General features: G+C 41.0%; 1 protein-coding gene across 7 annotated transcripts; it reads left to right on the top strand.

The window, feature by feature from the left end:
* The first annotated feature begins 321 nt into the window (after positions 1 to 321).
* On the top strand, positions 322 to 17,605 carry LOC108697634. Of its 7 annotated transcripts, none has more exons than XM_041571425.1 (7): positions 322 to 476; positions 2,800 to 2,919; positions 6,132 to 6,228; positions 8,531 to 8,586; positions 9,789 to 9,936; positions 14,613 to 15,175; positions 15,944 to 17,605. In XM_041571425.1, exons 2-7 carry the CDS (start codon positions 2,810 to 2,812, stop codon positions 16,014 to 16,016), a joined length of 1,047 nt encoding a protein of 348 aa, XP_041427359.1. In that variant the 5' UTR covers positions 322 to 476; positions 2,800 to 2,809; the 3' UTR covers positions 16,017 to 17,605. The 7 variants fall into 7 exon arrangements, with proteins under 7 accessions (XP_041427359.1, XP_018083359.1, XP_041427360.1 ...); XM_041571426.1 differs by having other exon boundaries at positions 337 to 476; positions 2,779 to 2,919; XM_041571424.1 differs by lacking the exon at positions 322 to 476 and adding an exon at positions 669 to 739.
* Positions 17,606 to 23,792: the final 6,187 nt, after the last annotated feature.

Below are 23,792 nucleotides of genomic sequence, written 5' to 3' on the forward strand. Positions count from 1 at the left end.
CCCGAATTTGCCTGTGTAAATTATTTATTTTCAAAATGGACAGAAGGTGGTTCTGGATGGAGGGGAACCAGGTCAGGGAGTCCACACTACTTTACCTATGTAAAAACCTGATTCTGTTGCTCTATTATATTCAGAAGAGAAAGTTTTCCCCTTTAAAACCAGCCAGGACAGGAGGGAGACTCGACATTGACCCCACTGTCAGCAGAACGAGGGCAGGTTTCCCACAGGCACAACGAGAGGCTGTACGCTCCTCTCACCAACTCACATCTTTCTTAAGCACCTCTGACTAGAAGTTGCCGCGAACAGCGCTCTGATTGGCTAAAATGGATTGGGTTCAGAGTTCAATCTTCCACCAATCAGAGCCGTCGTTCCCACCAGAAGTCCTCGACTCGAGAAACATTTGACAGAGTTACTTGTGCCCACAGGGCTGTCTGAAGCTCCGGCTCGCCTTGCTCAAGTAGCAGCAGCACCAAGCAGTAAGGAAGAACGTTTTTATCATTTCCAGAGATTTTTCTGGTGGGGTATCATTATTGGGAAAAAAATCCGCCTTTGGTAAATGTATTTCTCTAAAAGCTCCTGGCCGGACTCTGTGAATCCAGTTCCCAGTGAATGCTGGGCGATGTAGTTTTCCCCGCTATCCTTTAGCCTACTCCTAGTATTGATATAAAACTACAATACCCAGCATGCAACAGGGCGGTGCAGAAAGAATTTCCTGTTCAGCTCCTCTCAGTTCCGGAATGTGAGCAATGCTACCTGCTTCGAGCTGCAATAGAAGTGTACTAGTACCTTTTAATGTGATCTTGGTGCTGGCATGTGTTTTTGTAGCTGATCTTTAAAGGGCTCCTGTCAGCTAAAAATAGTTTTGATAGGGGGCTTTTTTAATTTTTATTTAAATTCTATTGTTTTCCCCCACGTGGAGCTCCCTTTAATATATAACTCTAAGGAGCACATTTAGCTCGAGTGAAGGATTGGAATAAAAAATACTTTGAATTTCGAAGTATTTTTTTGGCTACTTCGATCTTCAACTACGACTTCGAATCGACCGATTCGAACTAAAAATCGTTCGACTATTCGACCATTCGATAGTCGAAGTACTGTCTCTTTAAAAAAAAACTTGGACCACCTACTTCGCCACCTAGAGCCTACCGAGCACCAATGTTAGCCTATAGGGAAGGTCCCCATAGGCTTTCCTAGCTTTTTTTGATCGAAGGAAAATCGTTCGATCGATGGATTAAAATCCTTCGATTCAAAGGATTTAATCGGTCGATCGAACGATTTTTCCTTCGATCGTTCCAACGAAGGAAATGCGGTAAGTCCTTCGACTTCGATATTCGAAGTCGAAGGCTTTTACTTCAACGGTCGAAAATCGAGGGTTAATTAATAGTAAATGTGCCCCTTGGGGTTGTAGTGCAACTTGAACACACCCATATACATATAATACCTGGCATTATTGTAATAATCTGAAACAATTTGTGACATAGTGCACCAGTCTGAAGACCGAGAGCATGGGGAGCACAGTTGGTTGGGGCTACAACTACGCCTGTCACAAGCTGCTTGGGGGAACAGTGTGTCCAGGGGTGTGTTTTTGTTAATTGGGCATGATATTTTGAGGGTGGGCTAGTCCTAAAATGTTGCCTCTGTGCTATGTGCAGCAGTTATACAGCTATGTCCATCTTGAAGTTTTTCAAATGTTGAGAGGTATGCTATGATCTTACTGACATGTCTGGGGTTAATGCAGTTACTTGGATACCTGGATTTTTTTATGAAACCTTTGTTTTTTGGCCCAATATTTGGTAATACAATGGCCAGGTGAATGCAGGATCATGTAGTTTCATTGTAATTTGGGGGGCTGGTAGCGAATGTTGAAGTAAAACTACAGTATACACTGGGCACATCAGTCATCCAGTAGATGTAACGTAGAACAATCGGGAGCATCATACCTCCAAATCAAACACTCCTATCCGTGCTGCACGTGTAGCCTGTCCCCCACAGGAAATCAATTAGCGTGAAATTTTGTTACACACGGAGTATCAGGAACTGGCGATCGCTTCTGAGAAAGTGGCGAGATGCCACAAAATGCGTAAAGCGTAGTTTTCCTTGCTGTATCAATAATGCTGGAACGTTTTTAAAATGGACTATTAAAAGTGATATTTTATAGCCAGTTCCTGATGCTCCGTGTGTTACAAAAAATCCGGTGGATGTAGAATGTTTTAGTGGCGGGTTAAACTGGTGCATTGGCAGCACCGGATTTCGCCCCGAGGCGGCACGGTCCTAGAACCCGCCGGCATACCCCCCCCCCAAAAGCATACATGGGTGTCTGGACCAGAGCTCTGGACAGTTGTGCTCCCGGGAAAGTGGTTGGGTGGCATGCTGCCCCTAATATTTTGCTGCCCTAGGCCCAGGTCTTTGTGGCCTCCCCACAAATCCGGGCCTGTGCATGGCCACTGTACATGGTCAATGATGCTTGAGAGGGCATATTGGGCAATTTTGGGCTACTTTTGAAATGACTTTTGGCTGAGATAGAAGTCCCAGCATGTTGGCCCTAAAACTTTTAGTTGGAAACATGCTTTGTTAGTGCACCATGGTTTAAAGTTCTCAGTTGTAAATGAATGCAGTGAATACAATGGGGGGAGTGGGGTGCTGGGAGTTGCAGGCTGTAGTTTGGACATTGTGATGTACCATGTGACCTGTGCTGTGTGCTGCCTACAGAAGTGCAGCCATTCATAATTTAGATTTATGAGGTGTGCATTGCCCAATGCAGTATTTTTGTTATTTTAGGTCATGTTTTTCTCTTTGTAGGCTGGGTGTGATGTCTGAGGACAGGGCTGCTAAACTGAAGCTGAAGAGGAGGAAGGGCAGTGCAGCACAGGAGCCACAGGCATCAGAGATCAGCCGTCACCCTCCTGCAGCATCATCTGTGTGAGTAGCATTCCCTTCTGAGTCATGTTATTTATAGAATACGTCTTGCCCTTTATTCTTAGACATTGCTTGTCATACAGTCTGGTTTGTTTTACATTCAATACATGATGTTTCTTTAAAAAAAAAAAACTGTATTGCAGATAGCACACGCAAATATAGCATCTGCAGCAGGGAAAGCAAAGTATCTAAGAAACATGGAGAAGATTTTCTTTTGCTTCTTATGAATGAAGCGTGTCTGACAGCAACATCAAACTGTGTTTGAAATGGAAACAATGTGTCCTATAGCTGTGGTTTTAACCTTCTTTTTGCCTGCAGTGACAATGTAACTAAACTTTAATGGTCACATTTTACTTTTCATAAAAATGCAGGGAAAAACGGAGCTTTTGAGGTGTGTATAGTTAGTATAGATATGTGTTGGTCCAGAAGGGTGAAAGCCACATCAACAGTGGGGCATAAGATTCTTTCTCTGCTGAATTTGTTAGTGAGAAAACAATAGTTTTGTTAATTTGTATGAGTCTTGGCTCATGGCCCCTCATACAATATCGGTCCGTTTGGCTCAGGGTGATAACTTTAATACAGGGTCGGCGGTTGTTTGGCCATTTATAGGTATAATCCAGACTGGGGTAGCAGGCCACTAGTGTGGGGGTCATTAATTGGGCTATGAGCTGATGAGGTGGACTGAGGGCAGGGTTTATCCTGCCTGTAACCTGCAAAGAATGTGCCCGCAGATGACTACCAGGCAGTAAGTACAGGGCTGCCTGGTAGTCATGCAAAAATGCAAAAAACTGACAGTTTTGTTTGAAAAAACCCAATGAAACATAACAGTCCTTCTAGCTGGATTTTATAGCAGTGTACCTGTAATTTTTTTCTGGTAATATTACTCTTTGCGTAATGTCCAAACCCACAAATAACTTGCTTTGGCTAATATGGTTAGTAGCGCAAGTATATCCTACACAAGGGTAGACTGGCATGATTTCTCATGTGAAATTCACAACAAATTAGCATCATTGGTAAATATATAGTTAAATGGCAGCTCTGCAGGTCATACCCGCCTGAATGTATTATGCTTTCATGCAGTCATATAATATAGAGAAAGTGACAACAGCCCAGGAAAAAATGTACCAAATATTTTCTACTGGTTTCAAGGTATTAAGTTAATCTGTGAAAAAAAAAGGCTGTTTACTTCAGCCAAGGCAGTAACTGAAATTCATATCGGTAAAAATGACCATGAAACAAGATTATAATTAAAAATATGGTTTATCTCATTCACCTGATGGGCTGCGCATTTTATCTTTGGTTAGACATAGATACCTTACAGGCTGTCTGCCACCATTCAGACTAGTTTCTTACAGATCTTTGTTATGATAATAATTGTTAATAATTTCCCTCAGTGGGACATGTCATATAGAGCAAGCCGTTCTACAGAACGAGTGCACAAAGCACTAATTTTTCTCACCATTTCAAACTAATGAGGCCTGCAGCACACAAGCAACTTTCATGCAACAAGCTAAGATCGAATGCAGAGCTATACAATTCAATACAGTCGCTTGGTCCTACAGATTGGGAGAAAAAAAGGCCCAGATGATTATTGTAAGAATCTAAAGGGTCTTTTAACATTGGGGAATGTTTATGATAGAAACCTGCCTGATTGCAGCTAAAGAATCAGGTGCATGTGTCACTCTTGCTCCATACGCTGGAAATAACCCCAACCAAACTTGGAAAACAGCACGATTGCATCCGATTTACTGAAAATCTTGAGCACAATTCCTTAGCTTTTGATTCCTCCACTTCAGTCGCAACTCCCCCTTTTTACCATAACAGTGCTTGAATTCTGCCACACTGAATTATGGGAAACCATGCTTGAAATTGCACTTTGCTTACTGCACTTGCGGCATAAATGATCCCTTATATGCCATTTCCAGGATAATGACTTGACTTCCAAGTATCTTTCTGGAAAAAATTAGTGTACAAGCTTTTTCTCTAAGGAATATATTGTTAAAGAGGTTGTTCACCTTTAAATTAAATTTCAATATGATGTAGCGAGTAATGTTCTGAAACAATTTGCAGTTTGTTTTCATTTTTTTATTATTTGTAGTTTTTGAGTTATTTAGCTTTTTTTTTCAGCAGTTCTCCAGTTTGCAATTTCATCTGGTTACTAGTAGGGATGCACCGAATCCACTATTTTGAATACCAAGCCGAATCCAAACCCTAATTTGCATATGCAAATTAGGGATGGGAAGGGGAAAATATTTTTACTTCCTTATTTTGTGACAAAAAGTCACAAGATTTCCCTCCCCGTCCCATAATTTGGATTCGGTTCGACCGGGCAGAAAGATTCAGCCGAATCCGAATCCTGCTGAAGAAGGCCGAATCCCAAACCAAATCGTCGATTCGGTGCATCCCTAGTTACTAGGGTCCAAATTACCTTAGCAACCATGCATTGATTTAATTAAGAGACTGGAATAGGAATAGGAGTGGGCCTTAATTGTTATTGCTACTTTTTACTACTCATTTTTCTATTATTTGTAGCTTTACAAAACATTTGTTTTTTAGAAAGGGTCAGTGAACCCCCCTCCATTAGCTATTCTATAACATACTAAAAGTTAACTTAAAGATGAACTTTCCCTTTAATATTGCAAAACAATGGATCTGAGATTGATCTGGCAAAGACTGTTTGGTGGAGTCATGGGGGGGCTGATCAATGCACATTCCATTTTCAAAGAAATTGAAGGTATATATATATATAAAATAAATAAAAAAAAATAAAATATATATATATATATATATATATATATATATATCCGCTTGCAAAAAATGAGTGATTACATTATGGGCCAAGGAATATGCATTGACTAATCTCATGTTTATTTGTGGTGTCTCTGTTGGAATTGCTGATTTATTGACTCTTGGAGACTCCCAAGTTATTTGTGTAATGATTTAACAACTCGTGTTGTTGCAGTTACTTTGTGTAGAGTCATTTTTGAGGGATAATAATAGAGGGCCAGGGGTTAGTAGAGGCCATGAAGTACTTTATTAATATGATCTATTCACTGACATGTCCTAATGAAACACTGGCAGGCGTTGGACTCCGCAGCACATGAGCTGTTTCCAGTGCAGTGATTTTCTTAGGAGAAAGTGTGGTCATAAGAGCACCTGGGATTGCCATTGATTTGTTACTGATACTGTATATTTCTTATGGAATAACCACACAGATCGGCCAAAAGATCATCTGATATGAGCTTTTTCTGCACAGAACAGAGAATATTCAAATGGGCCCCATGTACAGATGGAAACAGAAAAGTTGAGCAGGTAGTTATAATTCCTACAGGAACAGGCATGACAAAAGCAAAAGGCATTTCTTCGCAAGATAGCAGGCTACATATACCCTTACACTTGCTACTTCTGGGATTAAAGGGGTTGTTCACCTTTGAGTTAATTTTTAGTATGATGTACAGAGTGATATTCTTATTTCTTCTTTTTGAGTTATTTCGATTTTTTTTCAGCAGCTCTCCAGTTTGCGGTTTCAGCAATGTGGTTGCTAGGGTCCAAATGACCCCCTTTTGAAAGCTGGGAAGTGTCAGACAAAAAAAGGCAAATAATTGAAAAACTATAAAAAAATAAATAAACAATGAAGACCAATTGTAAAGTGGCTTAGAATTAGCCATTCATGTAACATACTAAAAGTTAACTTAAAGGTGAACCACCCCTTTTAGTGTATTTGTGTAGAAGACAAAACCTGCAAAACCTTAACCTCCATCTGACCCTAAACCGCAAAACCTTAACCTACACCGACCTTAACCCACATAGCCTTAACCTGAACCTAACTCTAACCAGCAAAACCTTGACCTGACCCTAACCCACGAAACCCTAACCTGCAACTGACCCTAACCCACTAAACCTTGATCTGACCCTAACCCACAAAACCTTAACCTGCAACTGACCCTAACCCACAAAACTTGACCTACAACTGACCCTAAACCATAAAACTTTGACCTGACCCTTACCCACAATACTCTGACCTGCGCATGTCCCTAACCCACACAACACTGACCTGCACCTGACCCTAACCCACAAAACCTTAACATTCAACTGACCCTAACCCACAAAACCTTAACATTCAACTGACCCTAACCCACAAAACCTTATCCTGCAACTAATCCTAACCCACAAAACCTTGACCTGAACCTGACCCTTACCCACAAATACACTGACCTGCACATGCCCCTAACCCACACAACACTGACCTGCACATGACCCTAACCCACAAAACCTTGACCTGCACCTGACCCTAACCCACAATACCCTGACCTGCACTTGACCCTAACCCACAAAACCTTGACCTGACCCTAACCCGCAAAACCTTAACTTGCAACTGGTCCTATCCTGCAAAACCTTAACCTGCACCCAAACCCAATCTGCAAAAGCTTAACGTACAACGACCCTAACCCGCATAGCCTTAACCTGCAACTAACCCTTACCCGCAAAACCTTAACCTGCACCCAGTCCTAACACGCACAACCTGCACCAGTTATTTTACGTAGGTCAATTTTGAATAACGACATCCGTTATTAACTCAGATATGCCATTAGATGTCTGTGTGGCTTACTGCCAAATAAGAAAACTCTGTATAGCAAATCCTGATCTCCATAGATTTCACTTCCAAGAAACGATCAAACTATATTTATCAGATTTATTTATTTTATATAAAATATAAAACAAAAATGATGGTAAAATTAAATTTTTTTTAAAAAAAAAATTGTGTATGGTTTTTTACATTATTTTATGTTCATTTGCTGTGACCGACACAGATGTGGGTGCCCCTTTAAGAGGCTAAAAGAGAATGAAAGGTGAGGAAGTGCATGGCTTGATATGAAAAGCTGTGTCAGTTCCAGGAAGGGCAGAATGCATGCAGGAAAGCAGGAAAGCTGACCCAGATCAGTGGTGTGTGAAGGAGGTCAAATGATGTCTGAAGACAGCTGTCAACTGACTGTGTATTTGAAATAAAAAGAAACACAGCTTTTCCTAGGAAACCCCAAGACATGCTTGTTGTGTGTATAGCGGCCGAGGGATCCTGATTATTTCCTGCCATGCTCTGTACTAATGTGCTTTGCAGTATATTCTTGAATCTCTCCCCCCCCCCCATTGCATTTCATAAACATTGCATTCCTACACAGAAACACTAATTGACCTATATAAATATGCCCGGGTGCTTCTGTTCTGCAAGAGGGAGCTGTGTTCCATTGGACCAGTTGTGAGATGTCTTACTCACACGTGACTTGCTCACTGGAGCACTTGGTAGATGCTCTTCTTCATATTTGGTATAACTTCATCTGTGGGGCTGTTAGTGGGGATTGGAATTATTTATGGACAGAATTCAAGGGGTCTGTTGTTTTTAGAGGCTGCAGCATTTTGCACTTGATCATTTATTGATATCAGTTTCTATACAGTAATCCACATTTGTATGGGTTTGGGTACCAATGGGGGGGATGGGATTTGAATTTTAATTAATAGTATATTTTCTTTAATCACTAATGCACACACCCAAATATATTGGATTTGTTGTGTGAAGAAGGCACGTGTATACATAAGGGGTATGTTATTTTCTGTTTAGGGGCTGCAGGGAGTTGTAACTGAAGTTGCAAGAGCCAGCGGGAATCTTTCAAATGCGTATGTATATTGTATGGGATGCACCAAATCCTTTTGCCCCGGCTGAACCGAATCCGATTCCTAATTTGCATATTCAAATTAGGGGCTGGGAGGGAAATTGTGTGACTTTTTGTCATAAAACAAGGAAGTAAAAACTGTTTTCCCCTTATATGCAAATTAGGATTCAGTCCGGTAAACGGCCAATCTTTCTCAAAGGATTTGGGGGTTCAGCCGTATCCAAAATAGTGGATTCGGTGCATCCCTATATATTACATTGTTAATATTGTTAATTGTCCACCAGGAATGCTGTTCTCTCTAGCTGACTACCACAGGTTTAAGGGCAATGTCACACCTGGAGATTCAGGGAGATTTAGGCGCTCTGCGACTAAGTGCCTCTTCTTTGGGGCGACTAATCTCCCCAAACTGCTTCCCCCTGTCTTCCACCTGCTACAATGAAAAAACGACAGTTTTCGGGCGACTTCGGAAAACGAAGCGCCGCGAGTGCCATGCCGCAGGGGTTTATACATTATAGCAGGCGGAAGACAGGGGGAAGCAGTTCAGGGAGATTAGTCGCCCCAAAGAAGAGGCGCTTAGTCGACGGGCGACTAAATCTTCCTGAATCTCCAGGTGTGACCTTACCCTAAGGGTGAAGACACACGGAGCTACTAGCTACTTGTTGTGACTACAAAATGCCAAAAAATTCCCTTCCAAAGACAATACAGAGAATTTCTTTTTATAAAACGCTATTGTCTATTTTGTAGCTCTGTGTGTCTTCCCCCTAAAGGGTTGGTTTACCTTTACTATTCCTCATACAGGTATGGGATCTGTTATCCCTGAATGCTCAGGACCTGTTGGTTTCCAGATAAGGGGTGTTAGTTAGAATCAAGTACAAGGTATTGTTTTATTACTATAGAGAAAAGGAAATATATTTTTTGGCAATAAGGACACGTTAAAGACAAAAAAAGGTGAAACAATTGTATATATTCAATCACAATACAATTCATTTCCAGTGTCTTTCACGTGTGTTTAAATAAAATAAATATATTTTGTAAAAATCTGCTTCAGTGCGGAGTCTTCACAATACTGATATTTTTCATTCCTTTTGTTTGGAATTTCCTTACAATCCCTGCAATGTTAATATGGGGGCATTTGGCTGAACTTGCCCCAGTACCTGATTTTTACTCTTTTCTTTTTCGATGTCTCTGCTCTTTTCCTGTATCCAGAAGGAAGATTACTGGTGGTTCCTGGCTTTCTGATATCAATTTAACAGCTACCGAGCAAACATGGAAGGAGGTTCTGAATGCGGCTTTTACAGATCTGCAGAATGTGGGCTGGGATGGAGTGCCTTGCCTGCCAGCCTTTGATAGTAAGGTACAGTACATACATTCCAAATCCAATATCATTTAATGTGCACCCTATAAAAATGCTCATGAAAATAGCAAAAATGCAATTGGACGGCCAAGTGGTCAAGAGACTACTCGCCCATGACCCAGTCACCATGATACTGAGGCTCACAGGCAGAAGGAGAAATGTGCACTCTTAAGAAGAAGGAACTTGGGACCACGCAGACAGGGCAGGCGCCATATTTATTTAGAAGGCAGTGCACAATGTTTCAGAGTAGAAAACTCTTCTTCAGGAAATCAGAAGTGGTCCCCCCTCCAGCCTGATTTCACTCACTCTGCTTGAAGCAAACGGTCTGGCAAAGGTTAGTTACTAGGTAATGAATAAGCTTGCCTGGTGCTGAAGTGGTGCACCAATATATAAAAGAATACTGTTTAACCCTAAACAGGTAGCGAGCATCCAAGAGCCATGGACCACCTAAGATCAATTGCATCAAGATAACAGAAAGCCCAGTAAGGAACAACAATCCAGATAGGCTTTTAACGCCTTAATTGAGCAAAATGACAAAAGAAAATGCACATAATAAAATTTAACAGGCAGCTGCAGAGGAAATGGAGGTGGTTAGTGCTAAACACGTTAATATAGGCATAGTGACATACTCTTCTTAAACCTGGAACTTTTCACTGTCCCTTTAAGCTATGCTTCCTAAATCAGTACAGTTATGGGACCTGTTATGCAGAATGCTCGGGACCTGGGGTTTTCCAGATAACAGATCCGTAAGTTGGATCTTCATACATTAAGTCGACTAGCAAATCATGTAAACATTAAATAAACTGATTTGGCTTCCGATAAGGATTAATTATATCTTAGTTGGGATCAAGTACAAGCTACTGTTTTATTATTACAGAGAAAAAGGAAATCATTTTTAAAAATTTAGATTATTTGGATAAAATGGAGTCTATGGGAGACAGCCATTCCGTAATTCGGTGCTTTCCGGATATCGGGTTTCCTGATAAGGGATCCTATACCTGTATATTAGTAAATTGCAGATCTATCAGCCCTAAATGTTAGCTACATAACTACGGAGGAAGCAGACCCTGCAGCTGTGGAAGGGCCTGGGGATACAGGGGGCTTGACTCACATGTGATAAGTTACTTGCAATATTATGCAAGGGGGGCCTGGAATGTGACATTATTATCGGAGTAAACTGCAGATCTCTTGTGTGATATTTTCGGAGCTAGAAATGCTGTGCAGTCCATTGCCCTATTGTGGCATTAAGCACAGCACGTTGCAGAGTTCTGACAGCACTAATGATGGCTGTGTCTCAGGTAAGATTTAATGTGTCTGCAATAAGCTTTTCAGTAGTCGCTCTACGGTCAGACGGTGCAGCCTTTTGATGGAATTCTGCCTGGGAAGTCCTAATGGAACATTTGAGAAAAGCCAGGAGGCTGCCTTTCTGCGTATGGTCGATCCTAGGGAAGAGCTCTTCCAAAATACAGTAGTTAAATAATAATTTTATAGGATATTAAATGCACACCAGCTGCATAACCGCTACATTGCAATGGGAAGATTTTGGAGCTGGAGTCTAATGACTGTTATATTTTCCCCGTTTCTATAGTTACATTTTGTTTTTACTCCCTAAGCATTGTCTCCTGTCTGCTGGGTGGGAAACATCATTTCTTGGGGTAAAACAAAGCTTATTTGCTCATGTGGACTATTTTTCTTGGAAAAGAAAAGTATATGCTGATAGGCCAAAAATCCATGGAACCAGAACAGGGTATCCTTACGCCTGCCGGATCTACATGCAGCATTAAATAAGCATGTTCCCTTGTGTGTTCCTATACTTTATAGGCAGTGGCATGATGGGATGGCCATGACTGTCATTAAAGCTCTGTTACTGTTCTTTTGGGGCTGACCAGATTTACTGAAGCATCCAATTTCCTGGCCAAAAACCCTTCCGGAGCCACGCCTCCTTTCAAACCACAGCTAGAACCACTGTTATGATTTATTTAATTATTCTCTATAAAAACAGTTAAAAAGGTAGAGCAGGGACCTATTAATGTAGGTACATTTGGAATCACAAGCATAATTCCTTATCAATATTTTAAAGGGGAAAACATAATTTCGAATTTTTCGTGATTTATTAAACCCCGAGGCCTGGGGCGTAACTACAGAGGAAGCAGAGGAGCCCAGCAAGTAAAGAGGCCCCATGAGGCCCTAATACATATACAATTTCAATAAATATTGGTAAAAAGGTCAACCCGTAGACATTTTGGGGCCTAAAAAATAATTTGCTGTGAAGCCCAGTAATATCTAGTTACTCCACTGTGCGAGGCTGCTAAAGTGCGAATAAAAAAGTACTCCATCTCTAACCTGCCGAGGTCATGTAGAAGTCAATGGCAGATGTCCCGTTAAACAATTGGATGAAATCCTGATCTGAATAATGTGTGGTTTTTGGGAGATAATGCAAAAAAAATAGTTTTCATGCATCAAATCCGAAATTAATGTATTGCTAAATACTGTAAAAACATGCACAGGAGTTTTTTGTTTTTTTTAAAGAAAATAGTGAGAAATTTTCAGATTTTAGTACAAAACCCCCGAGGTGTGTAGTTAAAGCCCACTTTGGGTGCCCTGGCCTACCAGTAGCTATGGCTAGTATCAGATGGGCTTCAGCCAAACGAAATGCAGATGCACACCTGGTCCCTCTTTCAACGTTCACGGTGCATGGATCATAGGAGGACGGCACCCCCAACGAAAGGTACGTAATAATTAATCCAGCACACGAAGTTTGCTCAAGGGTTATTACCCGTGTTTAATGCCAAGCCAAACAGGTTACAACGTTTCGGGGGCGTACCCCTTCGTCAGGTCACCTGACGAAGGGGTACGCCCCCGAAACGTTGTAACCTGTTTGGCTTGGCATTAAACACGGGTAATAACCCTTGAGCAAACTTCGTGTGCTGGATTAATTATTAGTATCAGACGGGGCTGTGGAAAAGGGCAGGGGAGACATCCCATCATTCCCAGTCCGTGAGAGATCACTGTGTGCTAAACCTTTAACCACAAGGGCATGGGGCCAATAAAAAGAAGACAGACATCAGCCGTTCAGAAGCACAACCCTATAAGGTGTGAAATTGGCAGAGACAAAGTAGAAGCCAAGTATCTCTTTCTTTAAGATTTATAAACACCGGGTCTGTTGTCTGTACTGGTGCAGCAATATGTCAGGGGTTGTCTGTCTGTAAACACAGCAAATAGGACTTTCTTCTGACATTGACTTCTCACTAACGCAAGTTTCTCTGTGAGAGTGATAATATATAAGGGGGTAACAAGGTATTTAGAGTAACTTTAATTAAAGCCTGAGTTAAAAAAAATATATAAATGAATGAAAGTGACACTTGAAGAAAACTATCCCCCCAAAATGAGCACTTAAGCAACAGATAGTTTACCGGTATATCAAATTAAGTAGCATATTAAAGAATCTTACTAAACTGGTACAGGTATAGGATCTGTTATCCGGAAACGCATTATCCAGAAAGCTCTGAATTACAGAATAACCATCTCCCTTAGACTCCATTATAATGAAATAATCCAAATTTTTTAAAAATAATTTCCTTTTTCTCTGTAGTAATAAAACAGTAGCTTGATCCCAACTAAGATGTAATTAATCCTCACTGGAAGCAAAACCAGCCTATTGGGTTTATTTAATGTTTACATGATTTTCTAGTAGACTTAAGGTATGAAGATCTCAGTTACGCAAAGATCCATTATCTGGAAAACCCCAGGTCCCGAGCATTCTGGATAATATGTCCCATACCTGTATATATATATATATATATATATATATATATATATATATATATATATATATATATATATATATATATATATATATATATATATTCAAGTAAATATTGCCCTTTTACATCTCTTGTCATGACCCACCATTTCATGATGGTCTGTGTGCTGCCTTAGAGATCACCTGACCAGAAATACTGCAGCTCTAAAGGTGGCCATAGACGTAGAGATCCGCTCGTTTGTCGATGTTGCCAAACAAGAGGATCTCTCCCAGATATGCCCTATATTGAAATGGGCAATATTAGGCTGATCCGATTGTTGGCCCTAGGCCGATCGGATCATAATGCATCCGATACGGGCGGTCGGCATATACACACAGATGAGGCCGCAATCCAACTGGATTTTTTAACCTGCCCGATCGAGATCTGCCCGACTTTCAGCCAGATGTCGATCGGTTAAACCCATTGGATGGCCACACGGTCTGTCTGCAGCTTTTATCAGCCCGTGTGTGTGGGGGCCGTATTTGTAAAAGGAAGAAGTGTGGAAGGAAAAGACAGAACTCTGTCTGTTAATTGGCTCTTGTGACCTTACATGTTTGTTTGGTATGTTTGTGTGCACAGTGAATCGTACGATCCCAGGAGGTGGCCCTTATTTTTTAAAATGGCAATTTTCTATTTATGATTACCCAATGGCACATACTACTAAAAAGTATATTATTATGAAAATGGTTTATTTACATGTAGCAGGGTTTTACATATGAGCTGTTTTCCTTTAAACACCAGAGGGTTTAATTGGTCCTGCTTAGATGGATGTCATTACTCCATTGTATATGTGATAGACTGAAAAAAATGGAACTGGCTTGTAAAGATATTTGTTAATTGGAATGCATATTATTTTTGTTTCTTTTTGGGCAGGTCGCTGATAAGGGACAAAACGGCATGGCTGAACCTGAAATCTTTAAAATTGGGGAGCAAAGATTTGAATGGTTTCCATTTCCCACCGACTCGCCCCAACACATAACAGACCAAAGAGACACCATGCAGGAGAGACACACCGAGAGAACAAATTCAGCTGAGGAACAAAAAGGATCACAACTCTCGACTGATATTGTCATTGCACCTGAGACTGAGGAAACAAATGCCCAAGTGAAAGAGAGATTCATCTTTAATGTGCCACTAGTGCAGGCTAAACACAGGCCTAATAACAGTGCAGAGCACAAGCCACATACTGGCCACACACATTCTGCCCCCAAACTGGCCATAAGTGAGAGGAGCCACTTGTCTCAGGCCCCCGAAGGAGCAGAAAAGAGACATCAGGAAAATATACAAACTAATGACATTGTGATGCAGGACTTGGAGGAAGATATCAGACCATGCTCTTCTAGGTCACAGGAACCAAGGGAAAGTGCAAAGACGTCATCGGGAAATGCAGGATCGCTGGAGAGCTGCCCCATGTGCCTAATGCAGTTTTCTAAGAGGTACTTTATTTTTTGTCTTTTTTAAATGCAGAATTACTTTCTTTATAGCTTCATAAGAGTGGTTCTACCACCTGCCATATCCTTTTATACATACTATTCTTATGAAAATACCTTCAGTATTTAGCACCGTTTATATCAAGGGAACCCTTCTGAGCTTAATAGGCTTTAAAGTGGCAGTACGGCCAGCACAGATATTTAGGGTTAGGGTAGAACTACACGAGCGTCAACGCAATTCTGGCGGATCCAACGTGGTGCGCCAAAATGCAGGCGTCAAGTCGGATGTGATGGAAAATAAGGTAAGAAATACAGATGGTGTTGCAGCGTTCATCTGACACCACACAACTGTCGGCTGTGTCTGCATCTGACAGTCGCGTTGTGTCGGATGAATGCTGCGACAGCATCCGACATTTGTATTTCTTACCTTATTTTCCATCGCATCCGACTTGACGCCTGCGTTTTGGCGCACCACGTCGGATCCGCCAGAATCGTGTTGGAAGACGCTCGTGTAGTTCTACCCTAACAGATACAGGGTCAGACTGGGACAGCGGGACACCAGGATAAAACCTGTGGGCCCCACCAGCCCAGATCCGCTCCGTCTCAAGATTTATATGGCTACTGCCGCATGTTCTGGGGGCTCTGTATTTGTGGCTGGGGGACGCGGGGGGTGTGGGAGCCCCTGGAGGACTGTCCCACTCGGGCCCCCAGTCCAACATTGCATACTTAAGTCAATGTTTTTCATTAAACCCATCTTCTAACTTCAACACCCAGGTTATCTCAGCTTGATATTGACAGCCACCTGGCCCAGTGCTTGTCTGAAACAACGGTGGATATGATGTGGTAAAATCCTTCATTCATACAAGAAGAATCAAGTCTCTTTTCTCTTTCCACGTTGGCTGTATTGGCAGGAGCTCTAGTTCCAGCAGTTTCTTGGCTTTACAGTAGCTTAGGCCAATGCTACTAGCAACAAGGAGCGGGTGTCTTTCTGCAGGTTTGGGGCCATTGAGGTCGTCATACAATGTGCAAACTGGGACCATAAAAATTCTTGGGTGGACATCTGACCCGTGTGCCTTCAGCTTGACAGCTCTGCTTGTTCAGGAAACACTAAAATAAGCTAATGTGCTCATGAAAACTGATACAACTGCACGTGTATGGGATAGTCGCACCAACGGCAGTGTATATTGGGAATAACATGGCATTTTGGAGCCAAAGTTGCAGTGCTTTAGAGCCTTTATTCCCAGTAAACACGGGCAGTACTGTAACCTGGCGTGTATGTGTTCCTTCATACGGTATATTTGCTGCTCCATGAGGTGCAAGAGAACTGCACAGTGGATGAGATTAGTGCACTCACTTATATTACATGTAACAACAAAAGATCTGTTTAGACAGAGAAGACTACAGACCTAAATGTTCTATTTCATAGTGTTGTCTGTCAATTGATCTTCTTACTCTGTATCATTCTGCCCCTTTCATTGCAGAGGAAAACTGTAGGCATTGAATTGTAACGCTCTAATGCATGATCAGGATGTTTTATATAAAATTTGGGGGATGTTCCTTCTGTGCCAGGACTAAATATATAGAGCCCATTCCTCACAACTGCCTTTAACCCTGTGATGTGGAATCACCCACTTTAGTACTGTATCATGAGAACTGGTCCAATAGATACAGTCAATAAATGGTGCATTAGCAGCAAAAAAATTAATTACTAAATGATTTTGTGTTAATGGAGATCAAAAATGGACATTAAATTAGATTGTGTTTTTGGGAACATTACTAAGAAAAGGTATGTATTGCACAGTGCTGAGTTCTATGTCTGATTGGACATAAGCTCAGTGTAAACTTAAGGGCTCATTTAGGTCCATAGTCACAGAGGCAAACTGTGAGTTGCATCTGAAGCCAGTTTCATTAAAGGGGTGGTTCATCTTTAAATTAACTCAGGGAGGTCTATTTACTAAAACTCAACTTTTTCTTCACTTCCTTCCCCCAAATTTTTCGAATTGTTGCTCTGAAAATTCAAATTTATTGGATTATCACTTGAAAACCAGCGCAAACAGCCTGAAACTAAAGAATCCTGAAGGTAAAAAACATGTTCCAGCTAGTGATGTGCGGGTCAGTATTTTCCTGAGCCGAACCCACCCACCCGACTTCTGGGTTCCTTTCATAGACCCGCATGACATCGCAAAAGGGGCGGTGTGCGCAGGCGCACGTCTATATAAGTTTAACCCGGAAGCCGGCATTTGTAAGGTCATGGGCGGGGAGAATAGTCAAAAGAGCTCAACCCGCACTCGCCCGCGATCCGGAAAGAGGGGTGTTCCAACTGTTTAAAGGGACCACCTGCCATTAACTTCTACATGATTTTGAGAGATTTTAGCTGGAGTATTATCAGATTCAAATTTTTAGCAGCTTCAATAATAAATCTTGAAAAATGTGTTTTTTTTTTTTTAAGAATTCAAGTTTTTCCCCTTTTAACAACTAAACCAGAAAAATAATGATTGAATAAGTAGGCCCCTTAGTGTGTTATGAGTAAGTTTTTAGTTGGTCTTTATTATGGATTTATAGTTTCTCTATTTGCTGCCTTCTTCTGACTCTTTCCAGCTTACAATGGGGGTCACTGACCCCATCTAAAAAATAAATGCTCTGTAAGGCTTCATATTTAATGTAACTTCTACTTCTCATTACCCATCTTTCTTTTCAGGTTCTTTCCTATTTATATTCCAGTCTCTTATTCAAATCCATTTATGGTTGCTAGAGTAAGTTGGACCCTCACAACTAGATTGCTGAAATTGCAAGCTGAAGGGCTGCTGAATAAAAAGCTAAATTACTAAAAAACCAATTGCAAGTTATCTCAGAATATCACTCTCTACATCATACAAACTCAAAAGTGAACAACCCATTTGTGCACTGTTTGGTGAAGAGCATACACATTTACCTGTATTTGATGAACCAGTCGCGTCTAATTCAGTGCACCCCCTATAGTGTCCCAAAGAGTTAATACATAGTAACATAGTAACATAGTAACATAGTAAGTAAGGTTGAAAAAAAGACACATGTCCATCGAGTTCAACCTTTTTTTTTTTTTTTTTTTTTTTTGTTTATTAACTACCTATCTGCCAGTTGATCCAGAGGAAGGCAAAAAAAACCCATCTGAAGCCTCTCCAATTTGCCTCAGAGGGGGAAAAATTCCTTCCTGACTCCAAAATGGCAATCGGACCAGTCCCTGGATCAACTTGTACTATGAGCTATTTCCCATAACCCTGTATTCCCTCACTTGCTAAAAAGCCATCCAACCCCTTCTTAAAGCTATCTAATGTATCAGCCTGTACAACTGATTCAGGGAGAGAATTCCACATCTTCACAGCTCTCACTGTAAAAAACCCCTTCCGAATATTTAGGCGGAACCTCTTTTCTTCTAATCGGAATGGGTGACCTCGTGTCAGCTGGAAAGACCTACTGGTAAATAAAGCATTAGAGAGATTATTATATGATCCCCTTATATATTTATACATAGTCATCATATCACCCCTTAAGCGCCTCTTCTCCAGCGTGAACATCCCCAATTTGGCCAGTCTTTCCTCATAGCTAAGATTTTCAATACCTTTTACCAGCTTAGTTGCCCTTCTCTGTACCCTCTCTAATCCAGTAATGTCCTGTTTGAGTGATGGAGACCAAAACTGTACGGCATATTCTAGATGGGGCCTTACAAGTGCTCTATACAGTGGAAGAATGACCCCCTCCTCCCGTGACTCTATGCCCCTTTTAATACAGCTCAAGACCTTATTTGCCCTTGATGCTGCTGACTGGCATTGCTCGCTACAGCCAAGTTTATCATCTACAAGGACTCCAAGGTCCTTTTCCATAATGGATTTGCCTAGTGCAGTCCCATTAAGGGTATAAGTGGCTTGGATATTTTTACATCCCAGGTGCATGACTTTACATTTATCAACATTGAATCTCATTTGCCACTTAGCTGCCCAGATTGCCAGTTTGTCAAGATCCTGTTGCAAGGATACCACATCCTGGATGGAATTAATTGGGCTGGATAATTTTGTGTCATCTGCAAACACTGATACATTACTTACAACACCCTCCCCTAAGTCATTAATGAACAAGTTAAATAAAAGTGGACCCAATACTGAGCCCTGGGGGACCCCACTAAGAACCTTACTCCAAGTAGAGAATGTCCCATTAACAACCACCCTCTGTACCCGATCCTGTAGCCAGTTTCCTATCCACGTGCAAACGACTTCATTAAGCCCAACAGACCTTAGTTTAGAAAGCAGTCGTTTGTGGGGCACAGTATCAAACGCTTTGGCAAAATCCAAATAGATCACATCTACTGCCCCCCCACTGTCCAGAATCTTACTTACCACATCATAAAATGCAATCTAATTCGTCTGACATGACCTATCCTTCATAAAGCCATGCTGATTGTTGCTCATAATGCCATTCATTAGGACAAAATTTTGAATGTGATCCCTTAACAAGCCTTCAAATAATTTGCCCACCACAGATGTCAAGCTTACTGGCCTATAATTGCCAGGCTGAGATCGTAATCCCTTAATACGTTATTATTTACAATAATAGCAGAAAAACACGATTATTGTCATTCACGACCGTTCACAGCCCTAGTATGATCATGGCAACAACATTCTTACACAATACAATACTCAGAACAGTAATATTTTATTTGCAGATTTTGGTCAGATAAATATATTACACCCCCACATAAAGAACTTTCTTTTTTTGGTCTTACTGCTTTGTAAGTTTTAAGAACAATCCATATTTCAGAGGGTAATGAGAATATAAGAGCAGCACAGCTCCTCCTCTCTTCTTGTCCTATTGGCTCATTGGTCCAAATTAAAGGAACAATGCTGTATGGCTGGATTCTGATGCAGTGCTGCTGGGCTAGGGTGTGGCCTTAAAGCAATAGTACACATATCTGACCAATGATTTCTTTGTAAAGTTCATGAATTCTGGATAAAAAGGCCACTTATTCTAAAATGAATTGCATTAAACACACATATACAGATAGACAAGGCTCCTTGTTTAGAATAATTTGTGCCATTAAACTGTACTAAGTCTTTTTTTAAGAAAAAGTCCTTGTAAAGCCTACATATGACCAGGGTATATTTTCCCTTTCATATAAGTTCTGCATTGTCTATGAATGGGTGAGAATTTGATTGTTGCATCTTCACCCTCAGACTGGCTATTAGGATGGCCATACACTATACCAGTGCTGTTCAACTTCTGTGGTACCGAAGGCCGAAATTTTTCTGGCCTATATGGTGGAGGGCCGATAATGGAAGCCAATGATGACCACTTTCTGTTTTCAAACTACACCCATGTTACCACAAGATCATGTCCACATTAATTGTGATCTCACACCAAAAAAACCAAATGGTTGGTGCTCCCTGCAGGGATATCACTTATCACTCATGTGAAAAATGTTGTCTTATTAAAGGAATTGTTCAGTGGAAAAATAAAAACTGGGTAAATAGACTATACAAAATAAAAAATATTGGAGTGACTGGATGTGGAACAGAACAGAACACTACTTCCTGCTTTTCAGCTCTCTTGGTTCCCACTGATTGGTTACCAGGCAGTAACCAGAGACTTGATGGGGGCCACATGGTTCATATCTGTTGCTTTTGAATCTGATCTGAATGGATCAATTTCAATCTCACTGAACAGAAATGTACCATGTGGCCTCCTTTATAGTCACTGACTAAAGCTCCCCATAGACGCAATGATTCTTCTTGCTGAACAACCAATTTTAGGGAAGTCCGACCAATCCTTCGAAATTATCGTGCGTTCGAACGATCGAACATCTTACGGTTTTTCGGCCAACATCTGTCAGGAAATTGATCGGCCAGGTCAAAAAATCTTTGTCGGTCCCAGTGCAATCTATCTATGTTTGCAGGGCCAAGCAGGCAGCTTCCCTTTGTTTTCCTGGCAAATTGGTCTTTTTAGTTGATGGTAAATTCGTACGATCGTTCCGAGAAAATCGCGGTCTCACTATGAGGATCGGTTCTTTTAAAAATCTCAACATCTATGGCCACCTTTAGTCAGAGTTAGAGAGCTGAAAAGCAGGAAGTAGTGTTCTGTTATGTTATGTTAGACATCCAGTCACTCCATCCTTTATACATTACATTCTGGCTATATATCTATATTAGATACATGTTTTTATTTTGCACAGCCTATTTTCCCTGTTTTTATTTTTAAATTGAACAGTTCCTTTAAGACCTACCCTTAAATCCGTATGCCTCCTCCCATGTGGATAACACAGCACCCCCAGCACATAATTAAACACCTTAGGGGTCCCCTAACAATAATTTTCAAATGATAACAAACCCTCAAAACAAATACCAGGCTTATGTTCCACAGCCAGAGTATGGCAAACAAAGGGAGCATATGGCAGGCAGAGTATGGCACACACAGGGAGCATAGGGCAGACAGAATATGGCACACACAGGCAGAGTAACACAGGCAAAGATTATGGCACACACAGGCAGTGTATGGCACACCTAAGGAGAATAGGGCAGGCAGAGTATAGCACAATTTGGGCCAATTGATCGGATTACAGCGATGGCAATAGGCATCAATGCAATGAGGACTGCATCAAATAGCCAATGCAGTCCTCGATCGTAAAGGAAAATCAAACTCTTGGCCAGATATCAATTGGGGAGACCCGTCGGAACATCCCCATACATGGCAGACAAGTTGGCGAATCAGTCTAAAGGGCCAATATCAGCAGCTTAAATCTGCCCATGTATGGCCACCTTTAGAACAAAGATCCCTTATTGGCGAAACATTAAGAAGTAAGGCAAGGCAGCAGAAATAAAAACCTGATTTTTTTTTTTTTTTTTGGTAAAGTCTTTAATGTGCAAGAATATAAATGATATTAATTGTTATGGATTAGTAGAACCATTCTCTGCACAATTAACTTGGTCAGCAAGATCGGAAAGTTACAAAACAACAAGAACATATTTGACTGTTTTACAATCATTCATTTCACTAGAATGTTCATTTACTATTCCAAATAATAAGAAAAAGACAAGGAAATAAGATCCAACGCCATATTGTTCATATATTAACCCCACTTCTGACCCCAAAACCACACAATTTTTTACAGCCTTCATTTTCTTGACTTTATAAAACAAATACTTTTATATATATAAAAAAAATTCCCCTTCATTGTGAACAGAACATTTTCCCTTACACTTTGCATATGAGCAACAGAACCATTTGGCAACACAGGAACGTTTGTAATGCAGTAAATGTAGAAAATCAAGTCTTTGTTAAATTATGAGCAGATATACATATTATTCTCCCTCTCTTGCCCTACCTGGGCCCCCACACTGGCCTTCTGTATAGTTACCTCCCTGATGCATTAGAGTTTGGTCTCTCAATAGATATAGCTCGCTTGGCCAATCCTGGATGATATGAATTTAAATGAGCTCTTACTCAGATTATGGGCCAGAACCAGATTTACCCTTTCACTAAACCTATCTTGTAATAAATCAACATTTAAGCAATTACTACAAAGAAATCCCAGGGTCTATAAAATACAATGCGTTTTTGACGCCATATTCTACAGTCTATCTTCTCTGACCTGATCTTGTCCATATGGAAACCCCAGCGCCGGGCACATGATGACCATGAATAGAAGGTGCCAACATGATAGAATACTTCAGTAATGCTGACGGGAGCATTTATTTATTTGGGATAAAACATGGCGGTAATTCAGCATAATCGAGATGAATTTCTGTTGCAATTACAAATTTCCAATCACAGGTAAAAATGAGAGTGGGGGTGCTCGCGACTTGCTGCTTTTCATGCATTTGACGACTCAGAAGATCCTGGTTTTCAAAGAAAAAATTGATTGACCATGTCCAAAAATGTCAGATATGAACTTCTCTATTGATCTCTGTGGCATGGCGGTAGATCTGAACAAGATGAAACATCATTTTGAGTTTGACAAATCTGGGAATTTGTGACTGTGAACGCTTAAATTGTGATGTTTTGACCAGCGAGGCTTTCATTACTAAAACAACCGCAAGTAGCTCCCATTTGCCTGGAAAACATTGATATCTGAACGCGAGCCTCTAAGGCTACATAAAGGGGGTCACGATGTGTTTGATGTTGGCGCAACGTAAGAGTTGTGGGTTTCCAGCTTCACTCAGTCATGCAGCTGATTTATACACATTGCATTGCAGTGTACCTGCCAAGGCATGGAAAATAAATATTATTTCTGTATAAATTATGTTAAGATATAGTCATCGTTCGAGTTGAAGGGACGGGATAAAGGGCTGTTGGGCAACCTGTAGACCAGTGGTCCCCAACCAGTAGCTCGTGAGCAACATGTTGCTCACCAATCCCTTGGATGTTGCTCCTAGTGGCCTCAAAGCAGGTGTTTATTTTTGAATTCCTGGCTTGGAGGCAAGTTTTAGTTGCATAAAAACCAGATGTACTGCCAAACAGATACTCCTGTAGGCTGCCAGTCCATATAGGGGCTACCAAATAGCCAATTACATCCCTTATTTGACATCCCCATGGACTTTTTCATGCTTGTGTTGCTCTCCAACTCTTTTTTACATTTAAATGTGGCTCACGAGTAAAA

This window comes from Xenopus laevis, chromosome 7S (assembly GCF_017654675.1).
Source record: "Xenopus laevis strain J_2021 chromosome 7S, Xenopus_laevis_v10.1, whole genome shotgun sequence".
Taxonomy (NCBI): Eukaryota; Metazoa; Chordata; class Amphibia; order Anura; family Pipidae; genus Xenopus; species Xenopus laevis.